The sequence below is a fragment of the Mytilus galloprovincialis genome, chromosome 3 (genome assembly GCF_965363235.1).
Source record: "Mytilus galloprovincialis chromosome 3, xbMytGall1.hap1.1, whole genome shotgun sequence".
NCBI classification, from domain to species: domain Eukaryota; kingdom Metazoa; phylum Mollusca; class Bivalvia; order Mytilida; family Mytilidae; genus Mytilus; species Mytilus galloprovincialis.
Genome location: NC_134840.1, coordinates 65765216 through 65791839, shown reverse-complemented (window position 1 = coordinate 65791839; position 26624 = coordinate 65765216). Strand labels below are relative to the sequence as shown.

Below are 26624 nucleotides of genomic sequence, written 5' to 3'. Positions count from 1 at the left end.
ACATGCAAGAAAGTAGTACATATTTTAGACAAAATAGTTCCTACGAGTATCTGTAGCTTTGTGCAAAAGTAGACAATATGTAATTAATTGATATCAATTGAAAGGCTCCACGTCTTAGGGTGACGGTAGAACCCGTGACGGAAGTTTCTCGTGAATAATATAATAGATATATGAAAAATTATGATCGGGAAATGTTTGTCCTGTTGCCCAGTTCGGAAGTACATGTACCTTTTTTATACTATACAACTTTCGGGAACCAGTGTGATCTTATGTTGCCTTTTTCATCACAGTCAAGTCGGTATCAGCTCATTTTGCTATGAAATAACTGTCGCTATATATTCTAACTTAATTCTTAATAGCCATTAACGCTTTAAATTGCATATTAAGTTGTTTATGAGAAAACACATTTGAAGCATTTTCTATAGAATTCTGTTTTTTTTTTTTCTTCTCTCAGAAAAGTCCAAAAACTCTTAAAGTAGACTTAAAGTGAACACAATGGCTGTAATTTGCATGGAATATTTGCCACTGGACGTTAAGCAAAAACAATCAAACCAATCCACCACACTTGATGCAAAGAAGCACTGGCAGTGCTTAGTCTATCCGATTTATATGATAGTTTTGTCAGCCATTAGTGCACACGGAAAATTAAGTGCTGTGTGAATAAAAGAGATGAGAGTTAATTGTTAATTGAGACAGCAACTAAACTACAGAAATAACCAAAAGATATTAACTTATCATTGAAATTCTACGATAAAAAAAATGAAATTACTTTCCACAAATAATCTTCAGCAATTATAGTTTGATCAGGGTATGACGAGGTCTCTTTTCCTGAAGTTAAATATGAATAAGAATATTTTAAGACTTGCGTTTGATTTAAAATGGTCCTGCTATATTTTTACTGATATCGTATTCCAATAAAAATGAGACTTTATTATCAATATTTCATTTCATATACACATTAATAAATGGCAAGTAATAAGCATTATTATGAAATAAGATTAGTTTGAAAAAATAGAACATTTCTTGAATGAGGGTTTTGGTTTACAGAATAATGGGAAAAATCTGCACCAAAGTGACAAAATTAATATAAAAAGAGAAAAATAAACAAAACAAAAAATAGATAAAGATTAGAGCATAATGGGTTGCTAAGATATAAAGACATAATGGACAAAGCTTATTGTAAATACAGAAAAATTACCTAAAGAAAGAATTCAGATATGAGGGACACCTTGCTTGAGCCGGACGGCAAAAGCGAGAAAAACAATCGAGGTGAGATGATCAATGACAATTTGTTTATCGCTATTTCACCTATGACGACTATGAAACGTTTTCCATTTCATGTCAATTTCATTAGCAACGCCACGTGTCCATGTAGTTTCAAGCGATAATTTTCATATCACTCGACTCCGTTTCATATAACTCGACTCCCTTCAGAAAGAAAATTATCAGTCAAGATGATCAAAGGAAAATTTCGTAAAATAGCGATAAAAGAGTATATCAGCACATGCTATTCAAAACTATATCAGTAAAAACAAAAACTTTTATTCTACAACATAATTCTTAAATCAACACATACAAAATGATATATTTTTTTGTACATAAGAAGACATACTGCCCTAAACATTAACAATATACAACCATAGACATATTATTTATAAACATTACACTATCATAAGCATTAATGTACGCGTAGTGCAAAAGAAAAGAATTAAAAAGGGATAATTATGAACAAAAGTGATCGCATCTTTTTGACATTTTTTTCACCTTTTTTCCTTCTTTTAAACGAGCAATTATAGTAACCATGAAAATAAACACATTTGCCTCCACTACTTTCATACGTTGTTGTGTTTTGTTCTCTTTTTGTTCATTCGTCGTCGGTATTCATAGAAGACAATCATCTTTTCGAGATCATCGTTAGACACCATACACAGTAACATCATAATTTATTGTCTTAAACAAGGTACGGAATCTCTCTTAAATCTGAATTTTTCTTCCATGTGATCGATGTAGTTTATATGGTCAGCTGCATAATTTGTTGGATGAATAAACTTTGCACAACAATCATTGAAATCTTCTAGGCAAAGAACCTTTTCTGTCACTATCTCTTCCATAATGACGAAAGCATGCATTCTTTCTACTTTCAATTTGAAAACGGAACATGTACTACTCTGTTGTAAATCAAAATAAACAAATATGAAAAAGGAAAACAAGCAATGTGCATATATAAACAGTTTATCAATGATAGACATATTTAGTACTAATTTTCCGATTTTTTATTTGTCAATGCTCTTCAACGTCGTATTTGATTATACCTTCTAATTATTTTGATTCGAGTGCCACTGTATGTAGCCGACGTGAACGTCTAGAAGCGTACTGAAACGTAATAGTTGGGATCTTTAATAGGGGGTTGACACATCATAACTTAGATATCTGAATCGTTCAAAATGTGCAACAGTAATTTTTTTTAATATATTTTGTGTAACAAAATAAATGCTGAAATTTTTCAATCTCAAATAGAAATGAAAACGACCGAGTGATTGATTGATTCGTGTTCTATTGTCTTATAACCTACCAGTATAATGTTTCCGTCACACGTTACATGTAGGTAATCCTTATGCTCCTCATCCATGTATCGTCGCAGCATTGCATGACTATTAGATTCTATCCAACGCTCCTCTGTAAAGTGACCTATAAATATATTTAAACAAAAATGAATCTTTGTATTTATTATTTCACTGGATTCTTATTTCCTTTGTCACGTGTACTGATTTTTGTTGATTGAGGAAAATTGTACAATTATATTTGTTTTGCAGTTTTTCTAACAATGGTTCGTCAATGTCGTGTAAAACTAAACGTGTTTTTGTAGCTTGAATGGGTATGTCATTCATTTGTTTTATTGAAATATTTTTTCTAAATTCAGGACATCCAATCCCGTAAAATAGTGAATCAAAGCCTTGTATACATGAAATTACTTTCAAAGAAATCAAATATGTATGTCAAAAGAAAGTACGTCGTAAAAAATACATCCTGCGACACTGAATTAAGAAGATAATTATGAGATTAAACATATTTGCCTTTATCAAAACATTATAGCAATATATTCGAGCATGCCGATGAGAGCGGACGTGTAAATTTTTGCAGAGAGAACTTTTCAACAGCATTGAAATTGCTTTGTTAAATTGGTTTCATTGATAAATATTATTATCCTAACATCGTTTATTTTATGATTTAGATTATGATTTTTTTTTGTAGAAGAAGGTTTCTGCAGATATTTTCAGGTTTGTTTGAGACATGTAGTCAGATGGGATCCATTAGTAGTTTCAACGTGGGAAACTATCAGACCAATCTATTTGATGTCTGAGGGTTTTAGCTGTTCCTCTAATGGATTGGTAGTTCCTTTCCGAGATTCTTTATCGTAGGATTGTCGGCTTTCCTCTACCAGGAACACAACTAGGCATTCAGTGGTATCGGTTGGATTCCAAGTATGTCCTCTCCGGTTTCCCGTTCGTTGTCTATGCATTTGTGCGGCATCCGAGGTGACCTTATCCTCAAATTTGTATAAAATGTGTTTTATATTTTGCATTTTTTTTTTGAGGATTAGGGAATCACGTGAGTGGGTGTGTTCGTATATATATATTTAATTACATTGTACTTGTTGTTTTTGGGGAAGGTTAACTTTCTGGTAGCAAGAACCGTCACGGCCAAGTTAGGAAACTGGATAGGCAAATGCTCACATTTAAGTGTGTTAAATGTCTTCCTTTTTACACCATAACCCATGTAGGTGCTCCTACTAAAGGAGGGAGATACAGAACATACATACATCTATATGGCACTGTCGTTCGTTCTCTTATATCATCACTACCAACTGGCATAGAAATTAACACCTACAGGTCACCGCACTGTCTTCAACAATGAACAAAGCCTACCGCACATAGTATCAGTTACAAAAGGCTCCGGAATGACAAATGTAAAACAATTCCGATAAGAAAAATAACGTACGGCTTAATTTGCTTTTTTTTGTTTTAAACCTTTGTTTTAATATGCTGATGAAATTTGTTCACATTTATAAGTAATAAAATATTGGTTTTGTCAATATTGTTTACAGTAGATATGGTTTGCGTCACATAGGCAATAACCCAGCAAGGCCAAATTATGTATATTGTTTAATTTGTGTTTTTTTAATAGAATATGTTTACACTTAACCAAGCAACACAAACATCAAAAAGATTTCAGTGTCTTCAATAATAGACAGTGTTGTATGTAATACATGCATGTAAATATTTTATTTAAATTTTTAAATTATTAGTTACTTAAAGCTCACATATATGGAAATCCTTTGGCTTTTGTCCTGGAATTGACGATATAAGTTCTTTAAAAATCACGCAGTTTTTCTCTAGTGCTTGCATATATCTATTTGTTCCTCGATTTTGTATGGTTACTGCAGATTTTTTTATCCAGTCAGATTCGGGTACTGACGACTCATTATTTATCCGTGCCTCAACTGCAGAGCCTGTGTTGATGTACATTTGTAAAATATGTAAAACAAGAATGTGTCCCTAGTACACGAATACCCCATCCGCACTATCATTTTCTAGGTTCAGTGGACCTTGAAAATGGGGGGAAATCTCTAATTTGGTATTAAAATTAGAAAGATCATATCATAAGAAACATAAGTTTCAAGTTGATTGGACTTCAGCTTCATCAATAACTACCTCGACCAAAAACTTTAACCTGAACCAAAAACTTTAACCTGAAGCGGGACAGACGGACGAACAGACGGACGGACGAACAGATGGACGGACGCACAGACCAGAAAACATAATGCCTATAAATGAGACATAAAAAAACTATGATGTATATTTAATATTTAAGTGTAATAATTACTATACACCATAGTATCGATTATTGTGTACTGCTTATTCAAATTACTTATCAAACTAGGGGAATGGAGCACTTATTTCGTAACTGAATCTTAAAATACACCTTAAATCATTGGTGTTACTGTCAATGGTGAGACCATTTTGATAAAATAACACCATTGACCAGTTTAGTAACACCGCTGAATATATCATGACAATCAGCATTGTTTTGTGTTTTGTTCATGCTTAACAAGCGAAACATCATATTATTTATGAAAAACAATACTTATTTAACAATGTTTTAACAATATCATGTATTACATATACACAGTTTTCACAAACTGATGTATGCTGCTAACACCAATGACACTATTTAGTAACACTATTGACACTTTTAGTAATGGATGTTATGTTATATAATTTGAGATTTTTTAGCCTAAAAATTATTTTTTCATCTTTTTCTTGGCTCGGTGATCTTGGCTTTGTGTTCAGTACTTGGTATAGGTAAAATTTGAAATGTGGTGTCAATGGTGATACTTTTGTGTCATTGGAGTTACTGAAGGGTCAGTGGTGTTACTATAAAAAAATGCGACATTTTTTTTTGTATCTTTATTCATAAATGAAAGTGTTTTTAGGTCGTGTACGAAGGATTAGGTATATCATTAACATTTAATCTTAAAAAATTCACATATATTCATTTTAAGTGTATTTTTTAGTATTTACAACGGCTATAATTAGGACAGCCAACTTTTTTACGACAATGTATTCTGAAAATGATGTTTAAATAGAATGCACAGCTATATGAATAATATCAATAAGTCTTAATTTAAACCTAAACAACAAATTGGAACAGTTGTTTGATGTTAAACAATAATATTTAGTACCTGAATGTATGCTTTAAATTGGTAACACCATTGACACGATTCTATCAAAGGATGACCTTATATTGTTAAAATTGAAGAAACACTTTTATTTTTCCCATTGCATATTTCTGAATATCATTGCTACCATACTATAGAATAGCGGGACACATTTAAATGTTTTAAACAATGACATCATTTTTCAAAATATTACCTTGTCGAAATTTGCACTTTTTTTGATAATGACCCATAAAGGAAGAATAACATGTGGAAATATAGGAGGACTGATATTCAGTCCTACCAAGACGAGCCAAGCTCTCCACCTAGCTCCTTTAAATAAGCGCAAACTACATGCCTTCTTGTAATAAGGGTGAAGTGAAATATTGATTGCTCTGTTTCCACTTTCAAACGTTGGGCACGATGTTCCTACAACCCCTAGGATTTAAAACAGAATCATCGAAATTTCATCATCAAAACAAAATAAAAATGTTAGAAAACACGAACCTATATTAAAACAAATTCAATACATGTTTCAAATTATGGTTTTACAGCTCTTGATTATATACTAAGTAATATCTTGTATATTTGAGGATTAAAATAACAAAGCTATGTGAAAAAACGGATGTCCAACGTTACATTTATGAAAAAACTGTTTTAACTCTTATGTATAGTGATTCTATATTTTTTTCTCTGATCTTCTTGATTCTTGGCAGGAACAATGACATGTGTCGGTTCTTTGTGGCGTTAAAGCCGTTAATTTGCCAAATTTCATTTGACTCGGTGGCTGCATATTGAGCTGGAATAAGGAAAATGTCCCACGACGTTTTTCGTTAACTCAACGACTGAAAGTGAATTTCATAAGTAGATATAGCAGAAAATGAATAAAAAGAGTTAGACAATAATTATATCTAACAAAAGAACAAATATTTGCCTCATTGTTCGTGAGTTCAAATATTGCTGATTCAATAAAAATCTTCTCTACACAGTTGTTTTCAAACGGTAGCCATTTTGTCCAAGTTGATATTTCATTTTTCAAAGCATTTAACGCGTATTTTTTATAATTGATCAAAACAAAAGTTAGATACACGAAGAGTAAAAAATGCCAAGATTATTTTCTTATTAACTACATATTTGGGTCTTAAAGGAATAAAATGCTTCCACACATTATAAAACGGTAGCCAATTTGTCCAAACGTCTGAAAACGTCTAAAATCCGAAAGACGCTAATTTCCGACGTTACATGTGCTAAAGTTTCAATAAAATGTTCATGATAATTAAAACAAATCTTGTTATGAAATTTGGAAAAAGAGGTTGATGATTGCTGCCGAAAAAAAGAAGAATAGTGCATGTTGCTATAGACTCCGCCCGGGGTCAAAGGTTCGACACAGGTTAAATTTTTGCAATTTTTATTAATCGTTTATAGCTTTTAACGATTTATTTTAAAGAATGGTGAAATGGGAAAAAAATCTCATTACATGAACTTCGTCCAAGACAGTCCTCTAATAGTAAAATGCGAATTGAAATTTATGTTGCGGATGTACTCCGAAATAGATCATTTAAAGTCGTCACTTCAGTAAGGTGCAATCACCAATATTAAAAGACTTAATACCAGTTCACGGAACGTTTTACTACGCGATTTGTCCTGCTATTCATGTTATAACTGTCGTGATGAAAGTAATTCCTGTACTAGCGAAGCCGGGAACTTTTCGTTAATATAATAAAAACTCGGGATTATATTAGCCGTTTTCGCGGACGATCCAGGAGTAGATTACTATATTTTAAAATGTATATCAGAAGTTAAACACTATAGATGACTTGGATAATAATTCTCAAGCCAAGGTTCAAGTAATTGAAGGGGTTTATTTCGACAACTTATGTGCCAGGGAAAATACAATTCTATTCAAATTTAACCAAGGATAAAAATGTTCGATTTACTTGCAGAGTGTCAGATATATTTGAATTGGGGTTGAATTAAGATATAGAAATTTTACAATGACAGATGATATGCACCTTGAAAGTTAAACATCCTATGATAAAAGTTTTGTACATTTAATTTTTTTTTTATGGAAACCGTATACATGTACTTCCGTTCCGTCCCATCTTTCCTTCCTACATTACTTGCGACAGTACTGCATTTTCAGTTGAAATAACTCAAAGGGTAAACATTATTAAATCGATTTCCACAACTTGAGGTAATTTATGATTAAATGACATCACAAAACGAACAGAACCAGAATCAACCAACATATAAAAAACCGAATAAAACTTGCAAAAATTAATCGAAGTCAAAAACCCTCTTCGACGCCGCATTTTAAGTGTAACGTGTTGTAGGAACATCGTGCCCAACGTTTGAAAATAGAAATAGAGCAATCAATACTTCAATTCACCCTTATTACAAGAAGCCATGTAGTTAGCGATGAATTAAAGGGAGGGTGAAAACTTAGCTTCCCATCGTACGATTGATTGTCAGTCCTCATTTAATTCCACATATTATTCTTCCAACTAATATAAGTTTATATCGACCTTGACTGGCTACACAGCCCTTCCACTGATGGTAATTGGAGAAACATGAATGGGATCTATAAAATATATAAGTTTTTCACAGAAGGGAACCAAAGATTTTGCGACGATGCAAATATTAAACTTTACAATATAAATAAATATCTTTTACCAATGAATTCAAATAGCAAAAGCTATGCAATTAACAAATATATACTTATTAAGCTTCATGTAAATTATTTAACAATGAAATACATTAAATTTGAAATTTGGAGTTTTACCAAGGGAGCTAAAAATTAATTAATAACCCTGTCTGCTACACAGCATTTCGGGGACTCTCCCTCCGGTATCTTTCGTCCCTCTACAGCTGACTATGCGGGGGATTTTCTTATTATTGAGGGCATTAATATGACCTATAGTTGTTAATTTCTGTGTCATTTAGACGGTCTCTTGGCAATCATAATACATATTCTTTTATATATATATATACAGCGATGTCGTTATTACGACATGTTATGTCGAAATTATGACATAGCGATGTCGTTATAACGACAAGTTATGTCGAAATTACGACATATTGCTGTCGTAATAACGACAAATTACGACATAGAATATTTTTTTTGAATGGCCCTTATCGACTTCCGTAAGGATTCAATTAAAATAAAAAAAAAATAAAGTTTCGATTACAAAATCACACTTTTTATATCTTTTTCTTTCAATTGTCATTTATTTTCGTTTCTATTTTCCTTTATACGTTTATTTGTTGTAGTTTACTTTCTATCAACGACATAACTCATACATACTACCTAGCGAACAGTTTAACTCAAAACTAAAGTCGACAACATTTCTAGTGCTTGGTCGCCTGTAAGTCTGAAAATAATGGGAATTTCGATTTAAAATATATATCTTATGTGTTTCCCTCAGTTTTAGTTGTAACCCTGATTTATTTTCTTAATAGATTTATGAATTTCGAACAGCGGTATACTACTGTCGCCTTTATTTGAGTAGATTGTCATTTGCTATGAATCCAAGCAAAAACGAAAATATTTCAAGATGAGGGTAACTAAAGATTAGAATAACATTACATATTGGAATGACGTCTTTCTTATATAAAATTAACTGCACATTAAAATAAATGTTAAAGGACAAGATATTGGCTATATTTGAAACAGCGATTGAAGAGAAAAAAACACCGATTGTCTTGATTGTGAGTAAACTTTTGTAAAAACATTTATGCGCGAAGATTTGTTTCATTTTTGTACACCATCAATATTTTGCGGTTTTTTGTTGCAGAATGATCATTTCATTCTGTTTCGGGTAAAAGTATTTTTTTAGTTCTTACCAGCCCATGATATTCATTTCGAACTCCTCCCCTACCCTCTCATTAGATGGTTGTACATTTTTTTGAAGAAATTTATGTTTTGATGTGTATTTTATACTCAAAGTTATAGCACCTACCATTGTGATATTTTCATCTTTATTGCCTGGAAGATTTTCAAAAACTCTTAAAGCGTCTTCATGACTAAGTAATGTGGTATCTTCATTGTTGATACTGAGAAGCTGATCTCCATTCCTAAACAAAAAATAATGCATCGATAGGTGTCAAACCTGTTTAATACAGTGAGGTTTTTTTTAAAGAGAGGACCTATATATCGGCCACCATCTATAATAGATTGGGATTAGTGTCGTCAGGTTATTAATGACACTCTAGCTGTCTGCCTACTGGAACAAATGGTGTAAACGTGAAAAATCTTATACAAATCTCTAGACAGTTATTTGAATATAATTATGAATACTGTTGATATTCGTATATCTCATTTTGAAAACAATTTTGAAATTAATAATAGGGGTCTATGATATATACCTATTTGTAGAATAAAACAAAAAAATCAAGCACTCGCAAAGCGGTTAAATTTGTGTTCGTACCAGCCAATAATGTAGTGGTGGTGTGACGCATACACTACACGTAAATTAGCAATTCTTCTACATGTAAGTCAGTACGCTCCAAAGAGTGATACATTGATTCTTATCTATGAGTATGTACGAGTGCTTCTAACTACCTAACTTACTACTATAAAAGAACTTGGTATTTCACTGCCATCATACAGCTGAAAGCCTCTTCCGAAAATTTGAAAGTACCGACTATTTACTGGTTAAATAAATTACAAAATCAACCATTTGAATTTCATTTCCTCATTGCATCTAGTAAGGAGGGTATTAATGCCCTTTACCGTCAGGCGTCAAACGGTAATTTTCGGATACCATTAGCGTCAAACTGGTTAAATTTTACCGTCGTTAGCGTCATTTTCGGAAAAAAAATACCACGTTGCGTCAAAATCAATCAAATTTTTTATCGTCTAATAGAAAGTGTACATTTATAACTATAACACCCTTCCCTTTTCCCGAATGTGATCTACCGAATTAGACTATATACCAGATTTGTAATAACATAAGCAACACGACGGGTGCCACATGTGATGCAAGATCTGCTTACCCTTCCGGAGCACCTGAGATCAACCCCAGATTTTGGTGGGGTTCGTGTTGCTTAGTCTATAGTTTTCTATGTTGTGTCTTCTGTACTATTATTTTTCTGTTTGTCTTTTTATTTTTAGCAATGGCGTTAACGTTGTCATTTTAATTTTCAATCTATGAGTGTGACTGTCTCCCTGGTATCGTTCGTACCTCTTTAATCGTCATGCACCAACAATTACCGTTAAAGTCATTTGGCAAGAATGGTTACCTATATTCGTCATGAAGGTATCCCATTACTCTCAGTAAGCGTTCTACTACTAATATATGACTGCTTCTATCTATCGTCCATGTGTCGAATGAAAAGGTAATGTAGAGATGGTATTACCAGTGAAAAGTGTTGTAGAAAACAATAGAAGCGAATGATACCAGAGAGACATTCAAACTCACAAATAAACTGATTGACAGTTTAAATTTTCATCATTTACGATTTTTGTCATTGAGATAAATGCACTGATATACCATCGATCTCAGGGGTGTAATTAACAATGCACTGTATTACAACTCTAAGGAAGTTCGACGATAACAAATATCGCTCAAATAATGGAAACGACGCTACACTTTCAGTTTCTCCTCGTAGCAGAGAGGGTAGGCAGCAAAGCAAAGAACACGTGATTTATATGTTCTAACAGTTCAACTGTGAATGCAAAAATGTAGTAATGTTTTTATTTGATCGGATTGTAAATTCAACGTTAAAGTAAATAATAAAATGGAAACAATTTTGTGAAAAATTCATACAAGTGAACTATGCAATCTTAACACATAATGAGAATGGATATCATTACCTGAGTTTAAGCATTCCATAGCAAACAGAGTTCCATACTTCTTGTTTCGATTCAAATACAATTGTATGTCGGAAATATCCATCAGGGGTGATATAACTACTTTCAATGTCTCCCATCAGACTAAATTCACTTGTGTGGTTAGGTGATACAAAGATTTCTGTTCTGGCGATTAGTTTTTCATTTGGTCTCTAAAAATATTCATAGAAAAAATAATGAGAGAACAAAGTAAAAAATGAAAACAATACGTTAGAAATTCATGAGTCAGAATTAGCGCTTTACTGGATTAATTAGACATAATTGATTACAAGTGTTCAAATATTCCTTCATTAGTGACTGGCATGTGTCGTGCTGAATTTCAAAACCGTTTTACATCACTGAACGAGACAAATTGTCAATTTGAACTTATCGTGATATACATGACGGTTGCCGGGGTTGGATCATAATATGCTTACCCTATCGGATCACCTTATATTACATCAGTATTCAGTGGAGTCCGCGTTGCTTAGTTTTTCGGTTTGTATATGTTGCAAAGCAGTGGTTTGTAGGCTTGTTGGTCATTTTTTGTTTGTTTGTATAAAGTAACATTAAGCGTATTAATGTATTATATAAAAAAAACCAGCACTTTAACTTCTTCGTTATGACTGAATATTATCTTTTCATTTGTAACTTTCATTCGTTATAATTTTATTATAAATTTATTTTTAGAAGTAAGTCATGAAAAAAAATGTTGATATCGTCTAGGTCACATGACAAAATTAAGTTTATGAACTAATAGACATTAAACCTTCAGGCAACCAGAAGACGTGGTACAAATGTACTTCCAAAATTTAAATGATTATAGAGAAAAAATGAAGTTTTAGTATTATAAGAACCATAACATTAGTTTTGATAAATCCAAAGTGTAAGATACGATACTCACGTAAGGACGAGAAGCGGATCTTTCTGGTATGTTTTGTTGTAAATGATCATCTCTTCTTGGTTCTGTTTTGTAGATAAATATACTAAGTAACACGTTATATGAACATTATTTTACACCTGTAAGATTTTCCCAATTAGAATTATTACCCATTTTGTTCTAACGTAAGCAACACGACGGTTACACATGTGGACCATGATCTGTTTACCCTTCCTGAGCATCTACGATCACCCCAAGTTTTTTTATAGGTTGATGGTGTTCAGTTTTCTATGTTTTCTACGTTGTGTTTAGTGTGCCCTTGTTTTTCTGTAAGTTGGTCTTTTTCTTTTTAAGCCATGCCGCTGTCACTTTATTTTCGACTTATGAGTTTGGATGTCCCTTTGATATCTTTCGGCTCTCTTTTCATTTAATATGTCAAGGTATGAATAGCTGTACCTTTTTTTTTTATATATATAGTTATTATTGTGTTTGGTTTCAATAGGAATATTAAATACAGAATTCCTTATAAAGCTGAGTATATATATGATATTGATGTAATATAATCTACTTGACCTACCCGGAGCACTTGAAATTTCCCCTAGGTTTAGGTTTTTTTTTTTTTTAGTAATTACTGAATTCTTTAAGATAATCATAAAATTATCATGATTTTAACAGATTTCACTGATTTGATTCTGGGAATTTAAAAAAAAGTAAACGGATTCTTTTGATTAATTTATATATAACTGGTGCTATTTCATATGGCTATCTCAATATTTAATTGAAAAATAAGTCTTTTAGAATGAGGCAGGCGGTATTTATTTATATAAGATTAATCTCAATCGCATGAAGATGTGCTACTGTTTTGTTTGAAACTGCACAGACAATAAAATTTAGAAAGGAAATGGGGAATGTGTCTAAGCGACAAAAACCCGACCATAGATCAGAAAACAGCCGAAGGCCACCAATGGGTCTTCAATGTAGCTAGAATTCCCGCACCCGTAGGTGTCCTTCAGCTGGCCCCTAAAAATATGTATACTAGTACAGTGATAATGGACGTCATACTAAACTCCGAATTATACACAAGAAACTAAAATAAAAAAATCATACAAGACTAACAAAGGCCAGAGTCTCCTGACTTGGGACAGGCGCAAAATTGCGGCGGACAAAGCTATTTCAAACATAATGTAATAGTAAAGACAGAAAGGGAAAAAATGAGAAGATACCTAAACTAAAACACTTACTATAAAACGTGTTTCCTTATCGAGGCTGAGTCATCGAGACGAAAACCCTGATCATTTTAATAATTCATCCTCGTGGATACTGTAATATTTAAATCTATTTAAATCGCACAGTAGCCAATATGATCATCTTGAACTACTTGAATTTCTATAAAACATATTATCAAATGCATTCTAGATTAGACCCCAAAGTCAAAGTAAGATGAAATACATTTTAGTGTACAACTATGCATGAATTTACAGGTCAGACGAAATATCTGATGAACGGACAGCCACTCATATCCAAAATCTAATGCTATTTTAAAAGGGACATTCAGATACACTTATAGCCCCTTCATGGATTGTCAATGGTATTAGGTTATTAAAATCCTATGATGGTTCGTATATATATACTACCGCTAAGTACAACATCCGTTATATCTTTCTCAGTTATAAATTGTTATGTATATTATGATATTACTTGTATTTCAGTGTATGATCATGAGGAAGTAAAATATCTGACGTCCATATCATAAGTATTAAAGAAATTAAGTAGAAATCAGTACAAAATGTATTTATTATAAAAAAAGAATGATGTGGTATGAATGACATTGAGAAAACTCCCGACAAGAGACCAAAATGGCACAGTTTTACAACTAAAGGTCACCGTACGGCCTACAAACGATGAACAAAGCCCATACCGCATTTATTGCCCGTTTAAAGTTATTTGGTTATGCATGTTGAATATTTTATGATGCGTGTTTCAACTATAACAAACACAATCTAAATTAGGCGTTAGGTTTTACCTTTTGCTTCTCCTGTATAACTTTCAGCTTCTCCGCCGGTTTCTACCAATGTTAAATGGACAGCACAACTGTCTAGTTCATCCATCACTGCTATATTCCAAATTAAAACCTCACTGTATATATAGTATGTGAGAGTCAATCCTTTAAACGGGTAAGAAACCACCAGGAAACTTCATCAAGGAAATTCATTTTTTAAATGGAAAATATATCCAAAGTACTTTTTTCCGGTCGTTGAATGAAACGTTTGTTTTTCACAATAAGTCAAGGAATTATTATTGTACCAATTTTCCGTATTAAATTTCATACATTGATACTTGTCCATTCATCCGATTATTTGTTACGAAATACAATCCTTGTATTTTTCTAATAGTTTTTTTTGTATAGAAACAATATTGCATAATTATAAAGATTTGCGGACATGCGTATTAGGTGTCGCATTGATTTCGCCCCAGGGATATGAGACGACTATATCTGATTTACTAAGAAGTATTAGTAATAAAAACTTATTGTGTCTTTTCCCTTGTTCTAAAGAGATCAATTAACTTTAATAAAACAGGAATAGTGTCGTTATCTCTAAATTTCTAGATGCAATAAAACCTTCAGATGGTGTTTCATAGTATTTGAAATAAAATCTTCATTGCGTCTATTTTTCTGTTATTAAATTGATACCTAATCACTGCTTTGAATGGCAATATGAATCTACTACCTTGTATTTTTTTGATGGATATATTTCCATAAACCTGATTTTTTAAAAAGATAAACGAGTACAATAATATGTTAGTAATAGATACACCTTGTGGGCGTTAACCCGAATGGGTATATTCTTTTTACAACAAGATAACTAACAATCTTCAATGCAGAACGATATTGTCACTAATTAATGAGCGGGTCATTTAGCGATTTTTGTATCCTATTTTTTTGTAAAGCATGATAAATACAGGGTATCTAATTACATGTATGACACTACTTGCATAAGGGCACTGAACGCTTAAGAACATATAAAAAGCACTCAATACACAAAAAACGGGAAAAGAACTACACGACTATGAAGAAAGAAAATAAAACAGAGAAAGGGGGGTATTCAGGTGTTACTGTTTGGATTTACAATACCAGTCTCTTGGAAATTCTAACAATATAATATAACTGATTGTATGTTGTTATCTCTTCGTTTGTTCATGTAAGTTCTATATTTGAAATAAAATCGACAGCGCTGAACTCGATATGATTCAACACAACCTGTCTTCATATCATATGCTATTTTTTTTTATCTCATTTACCTATAGCTAGTAAAAAAAGTCGACACTAAACAAGAAACTAGTATAAGAGGACTACATTTTGAAATATAATAGATATAGAACTTGCCATAATTAGCTGTTTTGACTATATCCTCTTAGTAATTCACACTGAAGTATTGTATCTGAATAGATTCTGAATACACATTTGATTTTTAAAAGTTTATTCACAAAACATTTTTCATACTTGATGAAAATTAATCTTTGCTTACTTTTTCTTTTGTTTTACCTTTTTTCGAAGTGTTAAACAATGTTTTAAGTAAGATATAAGCCTCTAAGAGTCCATTCTGTAAAATATTGAACAGGTCTTCGGCCTGTGGCCTCAGACCTGTCCAATATTTTACAGAATGGACTGTTATCGGCTTATATCCCTTACATGATACAAAAATCGAAAATGTTTCAGTAGACTTGAGGTGAATTTCTGACACAATGGCTTTTATTTGCATGGACTATTTGCCACTGGACCTTAAGCAAAAACAATCAAATCAATCCACTACACTTGATGCAAAGTAACACTGACATTGCTTAGTATAACCGATTTATATAATAGCTATGTCAGCCATTAGTGTAAGAAAATTAAGTGCTGCGTGAATAAAAGGAGACGAGAGTTAATTGTCAATTGTGACAGCAACCTAACTACAGGATTAACCGACAGATATAAACTTATCATTCAAATTTTACTTTTACAACAAAACAAAAAATGAAATTACTTTCCACAAATAATCTTCTGCAATTATTGTTTGATCAGGGTATGACAAGGTCTCTTTTTACTAAGGTTAATATGAATAAGAATTTGTTAAGATTTGCGTTTGGCTTAAAAATGTACTCTAATATTTTTACTGATATCCTATTCAAATAAAAACGAGACTTTATTATCAATATTTCATTTCACATACACATTAAATGGCAAGTAATAAGCATTATTATGAAATAAAGTTAGTTTGGAAAAAAACAATTAAATATTTCCTGACTGGGGATCTGGATGGGGTTTACAGAAAAATGGTCAAAATGTGCACAAAATGTGACAAAATTAATATAAAGAGAAAATTAAAGCATAATAAAAATAAAGAATAGAGCAAAATGGGTTGCTAAGATTTAAAGAAATAATGGGCAAAGTATATGATAAATACAGAAAAATTACCTTAAAAAAGAGAATACAGATCTGACGGACACCCAATCCAGACTCTCTTGTCTTGTAAAGCGTTATTATTTGTTGTCCTGATTTTACTTTCATATAAAGCTTTGTATTATTTATTTGATCACAGTCTGTGTTAACAATGATAAAGTGCGCATCAAACATATATAAGTTAAAATTGAGAATGGAAATAGGGAATGTGTCAAAGCGACAACAACCCGACCATAGAGCAGACAACAGCCGAAGGCCACCAATGGGTCTTCAATGTAGCGAGAAACTCCCGAACTGTAGGCGTCCTTCAGCTGGCCCCTTAAAAATATGTAATTATATATATGAAATAATGATAGTGGAAATTTTTGCCCTGTTGTCTAGATCGGAAGTACCTGTTTTTTTTATAATATCCAACTTTCGGGAACCAGTGTGCTCTAATATTATGTCATATGTTTTTTTCATCATTTATCATTTTGCTTATTATTTGAGTATATCAGCACATCTTATTCAAAACTATATAAGTAAAAACAAAAACTTTTATTCTACAACATAATACTAAAAACAACACATACAAAATGATATTTTTTTTGTACATAAGAAGACATACTGGCCTTAACATTAACAATATACAACCCTAGACATTTTATTTATAAGCAATACGTTATATCGTAAGCATAAATGTACGCGTAGCGCAACACAAAAAGAATTTAAAAAGGAGAATTATGGACAAACTTTTAAAGTGATCGTATGTTCTTGACAATAATGTTTTCGCCTTTATTTTCTTTTTTAAACAAGCAATAGTAAACAGGAAAATAAACACATTAGCCTCTACTACTTTCATACGTTGTATTGTGCTCTTCTTGTTCATTCGTCGTTGGTATTCAGGGGAGACAATCCTCTTTCTGAGATCATCGTTAGACCATAAATAGTAAAGTTAGAATTTATTGTTTTAAACAAGTTACGCAATCCCTGTCGAATCTAAATTTTCCTCCATGTGATCGATGTAGTTATGGTCAGCTGCATAATTTGTTGGATGAATAAATTGCACAACAATCATTGAAATCTTCTAAACAAAGAACCTTTCCTGTTACTATCTCTTCCATAATGACGAAAGCACGCATTCTTCCCACTTTTAATTTGAAGACGGAACATGAAAAACAAAAAAAAAACAAACAAATTGTGAATATAAAAACAGTTTGATCAATAATAAGCATATTTGGTACAATTGTTTGGATTTTTTGGGGGTCAATTGACGTATCGTAGTTTTACTAGCGGAAGATTTGCATAAATAAAAAATACACAGTTTATACTTTCAATGTTCTATTATTGAATCACAACTAAATCAATATAATAACATAAATCAAAGATACATATGGAAGTCCATAAAATAATAACAACGGCATAGTCCGCTGAAAAGTCCGTAAAGTAACAATACGAGTTCCGTATTCAAACGTTCGGAAATCCTTACTGACTTTATTTTCTTAAGGTCTCTTTTTATAACAAATTTTGAATTGTTCTAATATGATATGACACTAATTAATATAAATTTGAAGAAAAATTGGTCTCTTTACAAGTACAAAATGTACTGTTAAAGTTAGCTTATCCGATATCCCAAAATGTCATCGACTGCTTAAGTTCTATTTACTAATTGTACTTCAAGCAGATTACGACATATGGATTTGAGACAGTTTGTAACAACATAAAACAGTTATAAAAAATATGAAATAAAGTCACAGAATTTACACCATGACAGAAAGCTCTTCAACGTCGTATTTCATTCGACCTTCTAATTATTTTAATTCGAGCGCTACTGATGAGTCTTATGTAGCCGATATGAGCGTCTAGCGTACTGAAACATAATAATTGGTATCTTTAATAGGGGTTTGACACATTATAATTAATATAGATATCTGCATCGTTCCAAAGGTGCAACAGTCAGAAAAATACATATTCTGTGTAACAAAATAAATGCGTAAAATTTTCAATCTCAAACAGAAATGAAAAGAACAGGTTGATCTGATTGATTCGTGTTCTATTGTCTTATGACTTACGAGTATAATGTTTCCGTCACACGTTACATGTAGGTAATCCTTATGCTCCTCATCCATGTAACGTCGCAACATTGCATGACTACTAGATTCCATCCGACGCTCCTCTGTAAAGTGACCTTTAAATAAATAAAAAAAAAAAGAATATTTCAATATTGTATTTATTGATTTCCGTTGATTCATCAACTTTTGTAAAAGGGGGGGGGGGGGAATTGTTCAATTGTTTTTGCTTTGTAGTTTTGCCGTTGGTGACATTAAAAACAAACGTGTTTTTTGTAGTTTTAACGGGTTTGTCTTTGCTTTATTAAAATATAACTGGCTTTTTTTAAATTCAAGACGATCAATTCCGTAAAATAGTGAACCACAAGCGTGTTATACTTACACCGTTGCAGTTAATGGGGATTAAGGATCGACACCACCGTTTGTGAATCAATGGCAGGTAATCATAAACTACTGGAATCGGTCACGATATATAGATGAAAGTAGAATAGTACGAAAATAAACTATTGGGCAGAGCAGAATTTCAGACGTCATCGAGCGTGCAAAAACTCAAACTTTAGAATTTATAGTCAATTCGAATCATGTGGGATAGCGAACTTGTATAATGACACCGATATTGATAAGCAGTAAGTTAACAATGCTATACATGTAAAACTTATGTCTGACTTCAAACAGAAATGGAATGAAGATTTGTATCATTAGACACTACTAGACGAAACGGACCAGGAGGTACATGTAACAAACTACGTACATATAGAACATTTAAACAGGATTTTTATACAGAACTTTACCTATATAGATAAACTTATTATACCATCACACAGAAGAGCGTACTCTCAATTTCGCTATGGTGTTGCCCCAATACGGGTGGAGATAGGACGCTACGAGAGTCTTCCAATAGATCAAAGAACTTGTTTTGTTTGTGACGATACAATTGAAACGGAGGAGCATGTATTGACTGAATGTCCGTTGTATGACGATCTTAGAGACGAAGTGTAAAAGATTTTAAACTTTGAAAACGAAAATTTTAGTTTATTACCAAATTCCTTGAAACTTTCATTTATTTTAGCGAGTGACAATATTAATGTCATACAAAAATGTGTCAAAACCTGCAAGCTTATTTTAGACCGCAGAAGACGTGTTTTACACCGATTATAGATGTAAATATGTTTAATGATTTAACTTTTGTTTTATAATGGCTTTCGAAATTTGTAAAAAACTAGTTCCTTTTAATCCGTCTCTCATAATTCTTTTTTGAATGGCATTAATAATTTTAAAAAAGGTTAACTTTTATAATGTGAAATGTGTATACTGTATTTTTGATGGTGAGACGTTAATAAATTGTTGTTGTATTGTATATTGTACAATTACTTTAAAATAAACCAAATATGCTGGTCAAAGGGATATGCGTCGTTAAAATAACACCATGTAACTCTGAACATGAGCAAAACCCTACGGAATATAATAATCAGCTACAAATGGCTCCAATATGACAAAAGTAAAACAATTCCGACGTAAAAACTAACGGATTAATTTCATAATTGACCTTTGTTTATGCTGATGATATTTGTTCACATCTATAAGACTAGTAATAATATATTGTTCTTTTCAATATTGTTTACAGCCGATATACGGTTTGTGTCAACAAGGCAACAACCCAGCGACAGTGTTAATGCCAAATTATGTATATCATTATTAATAAAATATGTTTACAGTAACCACGAAACACAAACAACCATCATATTTTAATGTCTTCAATAGTAGCCGGACAGGTGTGAATGTAATATGTAAATATTTTTTTTAATGTGTAAATTCTAAAAGCTTACATATATGGAAATCTTTTGGCCTTTGTCCTGGAATTGATGATATAAGCTCTTTAAAAATCACGCAGTTTTTCTCTAGTGCTTGCATATATCTATTTGTTCCTCGATTTTGTATGGTTACTGCAGATTTTGATATCCAATCAGATTCGGGTACCGATGACTCATTATTTATCCGTGCCTCAACTGCAGAGCCTGTGTTAATATATATTTGTAAAAGTAAACAAAAAAACCTTTGATGTAAAATAATTACATTTGTGAAATAATTATTAACACCAAAATATCAATTTTTGTGTATTGATCTTATTTAAATTATTTATTAAACGTGTTCAAACATTCAAGCTTTCGTAAATGTATAAAAAATATTTTGAAATAAAAATTATAATTTTATTTATTTAGGATTCAATTAAAATAAAAAAGAAAGGTATTTAAATTTTTTTTTTAAAGTTTCCATTACAATATCATACTTTTTATATCTTTTTCTCATAATTGTCAATTATTTTCATTTCTATTTTTCTTTATTCGTTTATTTGTTGTTGTTTACTTTCTATCCCCGACATAACTCATACATACTACCTAACGAACAGTTTAACTCAAAACTTAAGTCGACAACATTTCTAGTGCTTGGTCGCCTGTAAGTCTGAAAAGAATGAAACCAAATTTCATTGAAAATGCACATTTTTTTTTAGAAAGAGTAGCGTGACTTATTTGGAAATCTCATCGTTTTGAGCAGTTCTTGTTGGAGTTCAATACAAATTGTTTAATAGAGTAGATCGTTAATTTGCTATTAACCCAAAACAAAAACGAAAATATTTTAAGATGTGAGTATCCAAAGATTATACTAACATTAAACATTCGAGTGACGTTTTTCTTATATAAAATTAACTTGCACATATATATAATATTTATATCAAAATTAAATTGTTTAATAATAAGATATTGGCTATATTGTAGATATAGTGCTTGAAGAGAAAAACACAGATAACCTTAAATGAATCTCTACCTTGTAAAAACAAACTGGCTAGTCATACATATGTCCGATACTATATAGTTATTTTGTATTTTGTATTTGATGTAAATTGAAACAGAAAACTTTTTTTTATGGATTAACATAATATGTTTTTGGCGTTCCAATTACGAAAATAGTGTTGAAAATACTATTTGCATCAAATATACCAAATGACTATTCCAATCGATATTCACTTCCTTTTGCGTAGATTTTGATAAATAATAAAATCATATTTTTGTTTTATCTTACTGACTGATGGAAACAAACAGCCGAAGAAACATCTAGTAAAACCATTTCTTGATTATTTAGGTATAGGTTATGTCGCCTTTTCCAACGAGCACACCTACATGTACTGATAATTTCGTTGATAAACCTGACTTAAATATGTGTTTTGTAAGTTAGAATATTTGTTTACTGTTCTTACAAGCCCAGGAATTTCATTTTTAAAATCCTCCCCTACCCTGTCATTAGATGGTTGTGCATTTTTCCGAAGAACTTTATGTTTTGATGTGTATTTTGTATTCAAAGTTAACACGTACCATTGTGATATTTTCATCGTTATTGCGTGGAAGATTTTCAAAAACACTTAAAGCGTCTTCATGACAAAGTAATGTGGTATCTTCATTGTTGATACTGAGAAGCTGGTCTCCATTCCTAAACAAAAACTTAAAAAAATAATGCAACGATAGGTGACAAACCTGTTTAATACATAGTGAGGTCAAAACATTTTTTTAAGAAAGGACCTAAATATCGTCCTCCATATGATATCGTCCTCCATCTATAATAGATTTGAAACACTGTCGTCAGGTCATTAAAGACACTCTGTCTATATACTGAAAAAAATGGTTTTAATATGACAAATCTGATAAAAAAAATCTCTAGACAGTAATTTGAATTTAATTATGAATACTGTCGATATTCATATCTCATTTTGAAAACAATTTTGAAATTAATAATAGTGTCCATGATATATACCAGTTTCTAGAATAAAACATAAACTCCAAGCACTAGCAAATCGGTCTGTGCTGAAACTGGCAGACAAAGCAGCCAATGAAGTATAGTGGTGGTGTGACGCATACACTACACGGAAGTTCTCCAAAACGAAATGATCAATTCTTCTACACAAAGGTATGAGTGCTTCTAACTAACTCACTTACTAATATCAAATTGAAAGAACTTGGTATTTCAATGACACTACCCAGCTGAAAGCCTCTTCAGAAAATTTGAAAGTACCGACTATGTATACTGGTTAAATAAATTATACAAACAACCATTTAAATTTCAAATCATCTCAGCATCTAGTAAGGATAGTAAACGTTCTACTACTAATCTATGAGTGATTCTTACTATCTCACATGCGTCCAGTATACGGTAACTGTAGATATGTTATTACCAGTGAAAAGTGTTGTAGAAAACAAGAGAGGCGAAAAATACCAGAGACATTCAAGCTCACAAATAAACTGGGGATGATCGCAGGTGATTCGAAGGGTAAGAATTTCTGTGTGCCCGATTGGCAGTTTAAATTGCCATCATGTTCGAGTTGTTTTAATTTAAAGGAATGCACTGATACACCATCGTTCCAAGGGTTGTAATAAAGCACCGTGTTACAACTCTAAGGAAGTTCGACGAGGATAAATATATTGGAAGCGACCCTAAAATTTTGATTTCCCTCGTAGTAGAGGGGGGTCTAGGCAGCTTAATAATAGGCCAATGTTTTCTGTGTCCCAACTAAACAGCTCAACTGCGAATGCAAAAATGTAGCAATGTTTTGAAATTATTGGGTTGTATTTTAGACGTACAGCCCTCTTGTTTGATATGGGAGTCGGGGCTGATACCAGGGCTAATATGGAAAATGCCTTGTAGTAATCTATAAGTATACTATCTTAGTTAAGAATTGAATGCTTCTTTTTGTAACTTCATTAAGGTGTCAAAGCGTTGACCAAAGTACATTTTGTATGAAGCGCGGAAGCGCTTCATACTAAAAATGTGTGCACGGTCAACGCTTTTATAACCCTATGAAGTTCCAAAAAGAAGCATTCAATACTTATAATTACATTTTTTTAGCTATGATTATGAAAACACGAATTTTATAACTTGTTTATTTAATTCACCTATGCACTTTTATTATTGTGGGACCACGTGTTATTATGAATGATAAGTTTTATTGAGTGGTGCAATTGCTTAAGAAATAACACGTGATGTGCAGTTAGCCAATCAAAATAAAGTATTATAATGAAACATACATCTAATGTAATTATAACATAATGAGAATGGATATGATTACCTGAGTTTTAGCATTCCATAGCATACAGAGCTCCACACTTCTTGTGTCGATTCAAGTACTATTTTATGTGTGAAATATCCATCAGGGGTGATATAACTACTTTCAATGTCTCCCATCAGACTAAATTCACTTGTGTGGTTAGGTGATACAAAGATTTCTCTTCTGGCGATAACTTTTTCATTTGCTCTCTAAACATATTCATAGATAAAATAATGAAAGAACAAAGTAAAAAATGAAAACAAGACATTAGAAATTTATGCGTCCGAAGCGCTTTCCTGGATTTATTAAAAATAATTGATTAAAAGAGTTCAGATATTCCTTCATAAGTGACTGGTATGTGTCGTGCTGAACTTCAAAACCGTTTTGACATCACTGAAGGAGACCAATTGTCAATTTGAACTTATCGCGATCTACATGACGGTTGCCGTGGTTGGATCATAATATGATTACCCTATCGGATCACCAAGAAGTATACTACATCTGTATTCAGTGGAGTCCGCGTTGCTTAGTCTTTCGGTTTGTATATGTTGCAAAGCAGTGTTTTGTAGGCTTGTTGGTCAGTTTTTGTTTGTTTGTATAAAGTAACATTAAGCGTAATAATGTATTTATATAAAAACCCCAGCACTTTAACAGCTTTGTTATGACTCAATATTATCTTTTCATTTTTAATTTTCATTCGTTATAATTTTATTATAAATTTCATTTTTAGGAGTAAATCATGAACAAATGTTGATGTCGTCTCGGTCAGATGACAAAATTAAGTTTATGAACTGATACACAATCAACCTTTAGGCAACCAGAAGACGTGGCACATCCAAAATTCAAATTATTGTAGAGAAAAAATAGAGTTTCAGTATTATGAAAACCATGTCATTAGTTTTGATAAATCCAAATATTTTAAGATACTATACTCACGTTAGGACGAGAAGCAGATCTTGTTGTTATGTTTTGTTGTAGATGATCGTCTGTTCTTGGTTCTGTTTTGTAGATAAATACACTTAGAATATGAGTATGAATAGCTGTACCTTTTTATATTTAGTGATTATTGTGTTTGGTTTCAATGGGAATATAATTACATAATTCCTTATAAAGCAGAGTATATATATGATAATGATGTAATATAATCTACTTGACCTGCCCGGAGCACATGAAATTCCCCCTATGTTAAGGTTGTTTTTTATGCAGTTAAGCTGCCTTATGCGAGCATCCTGGATTTGGGTTTTTGAAAAAGTGCCATTGCTCTGATCTGGCAGGTCTGGTAGATTCTTTATAACTAATTAGGCATTTTTTTTTACACTTGTTGTTATGAAAAACGATAAATATAAGAAGATTACCTTAAATGATCGTCGATTTACCCAAAACAATTTATGTTCCCCATTTGAAAAAGTGCTAATTAAAAAGTTAAGCATAGCTTTTTATCGTCTGTGCTTTTTGATGAAGATGTAAGTGAACTATTGTAAGAATAATTTCATCGCCTAAAATGTTTGTAATGAAGACATTAAAATTTGCCAAATGGCGCATGGATATTATTTTGCGGCTATATTTAATCAGTGACGCCGTTGAATTTGGTGGATTCCATTCTAATAAAGGTAAATATTTAAAAGCATTGACTTACTTCCTCTCTGTATAAGTCTTGAATTTGTAAGAATACTTGATTATTTAATTTCTACATTGTATGAGGATATGTATTTTATTTAATTATTTAATGCAAGCTGATGTTATTATTATTTGTCATCGTGTCTCTCCGTACTTGCAATGTATCGTGTAAACCCCCAAAAATTATACTCGATCAGGGCCTCTTTAATTTCAATCAGGACCTCATTTGAATACGTATTTATAGATTTTGTCGATCCTTGTCAAGGTCATTTCAAGATAGTTTCATTTATCGTGTTTTTAGTTAAGGCTTTGATGTTACAGACTGCTACATGTGCTTTGATATAACCAAAGGCGCTTCAAACAATATTAAGATTACTACTTTATCAATAATTTGCTAAAGGACAGCATTATAATATTTCACTTCAAAAGTCGCATATAATTGTAAAATATTAAGTACGAATTTGTGACGCGTCCCAAGCCGTAATTGATTTGAATTTACAAGCACTTTACTTTCCGGAAAAGAAAACACATCTTTTTTCGAAAAGACCTACCGTTTTTTCGATGTTTCATTTTGTGATTTTTCATATTTAAACACTCGTGAAGTTTTCAAGAATCATAACTTTGCGTTTCCTTCAGCAACTTGATATTGGTAAACCACTTTTCTATGAAATTACTGTTAAAAAAAAACTCGCATGATACGAAAAGCCCTATAGAAGGTAACGTTGTGCCTTACGAAGTTCAGTTTTCAACAAGTTACAAACAGGTTTTTTCTTAATTCCTACATCAAATATTTATGGAACAGATATATTATTTTATTATAACATTGGCAATGGATGACAGCGAATCCGTGGTCAAGATATTTCAATAGGAATGAAAGTGGGGAATGTACTTAAAAAGACAACAACCTGACCAAAGAGCTGAAAACAGCTGAAGGCCACCAAATGGTCTTCAATGCAGCGAGAAACTTTCACACACGGAGGCTTGCTTCAATTGACCTCTA

At 32.0% G+C, this 26624-nt stretch overlaps 1 protein-coding gene across 6 annotated transcripts; it reads right to left on the bottom strand.

Annotated features, from left to right (window-relative positions):
* Positions 1 to 1509: 1509 nt before the first annotated feature.
* LOC143068654 (uncharacterized) lies at positions 1510 to 25280 on the bottom strand. 6 transcript variants are annotated; one of them, XM_076242875.1, is made up of 8 exons: positions 14450 to 14853; positions 12451 to 12512; positions 11532 to 11719; positions 9676 to 9790; positions 9021 to 9087; positions 4322 to 4510; positions 2573 to 2688; positions 1522 to 2168 (listed from the first exon to the last, which is right to left on the bottom strand). In XM_076242875.1, the coding sequence occupies exons 1-8, from the start codon at positions 14532 to 14534 to the stop codon at positions 1944 to 1946; spliced, it is 1047 nt and encodes a 348-aa protein (XP_076098990.1). In that variant the 5' UTR covers positions 14535 to 14853; the 3' UTR covers positions 1522 to 1943. The 6 variants fall into 6 exon arrangements, with proteins under 6 accessions (XP_076098993.1, XP_076098995.1, XP_076098994.1 ...); XM_076242876.1 differs by having other exon boundaries at positions 9024 to 9087; positions 14450 to 14852; XM_076242878.1 differs by lacking the exons at positions 2573 to 2688; positions 4322 to 4510; positions 9021 to 9087; ... (2 more) ...; positions 12451 to 12512; positions 14450 to 14853 and adding exons at positions 18919 to 19034; positions 20742 to 20930; positions 21309 to 21375; ... (1 more) ...; positions 24029 to 24216; positions 24944 to 25280 and having other exon boundaries at positions 1510 to 2168.
* Positions 25281 to 26624: the final 1344 nt, after the last annotated feature.

Coding starts and splice junctions, on each gene's coding strand:
- LOC143068654 (XM_076242875.1), bottom strand. CDS start 14,534: ATGGATGAACTAGACAGTTGTGCTGTCCATTTAACATTGGTAGAAACC. Junction 9,088..9,675: donor AAGATGAAAATATCACAATG/GTAGGTGCTATA, acceptor CATTATTTTCAG/ACTTACAGGCGACCAAGCAC. Junction 2,689..4,321: donor GCCAAAGGATTTCCATATAT/GTGAGCTTTAAG, acceptor ATATATTTATAG/GTCACTTTACAGAGGAGCGT.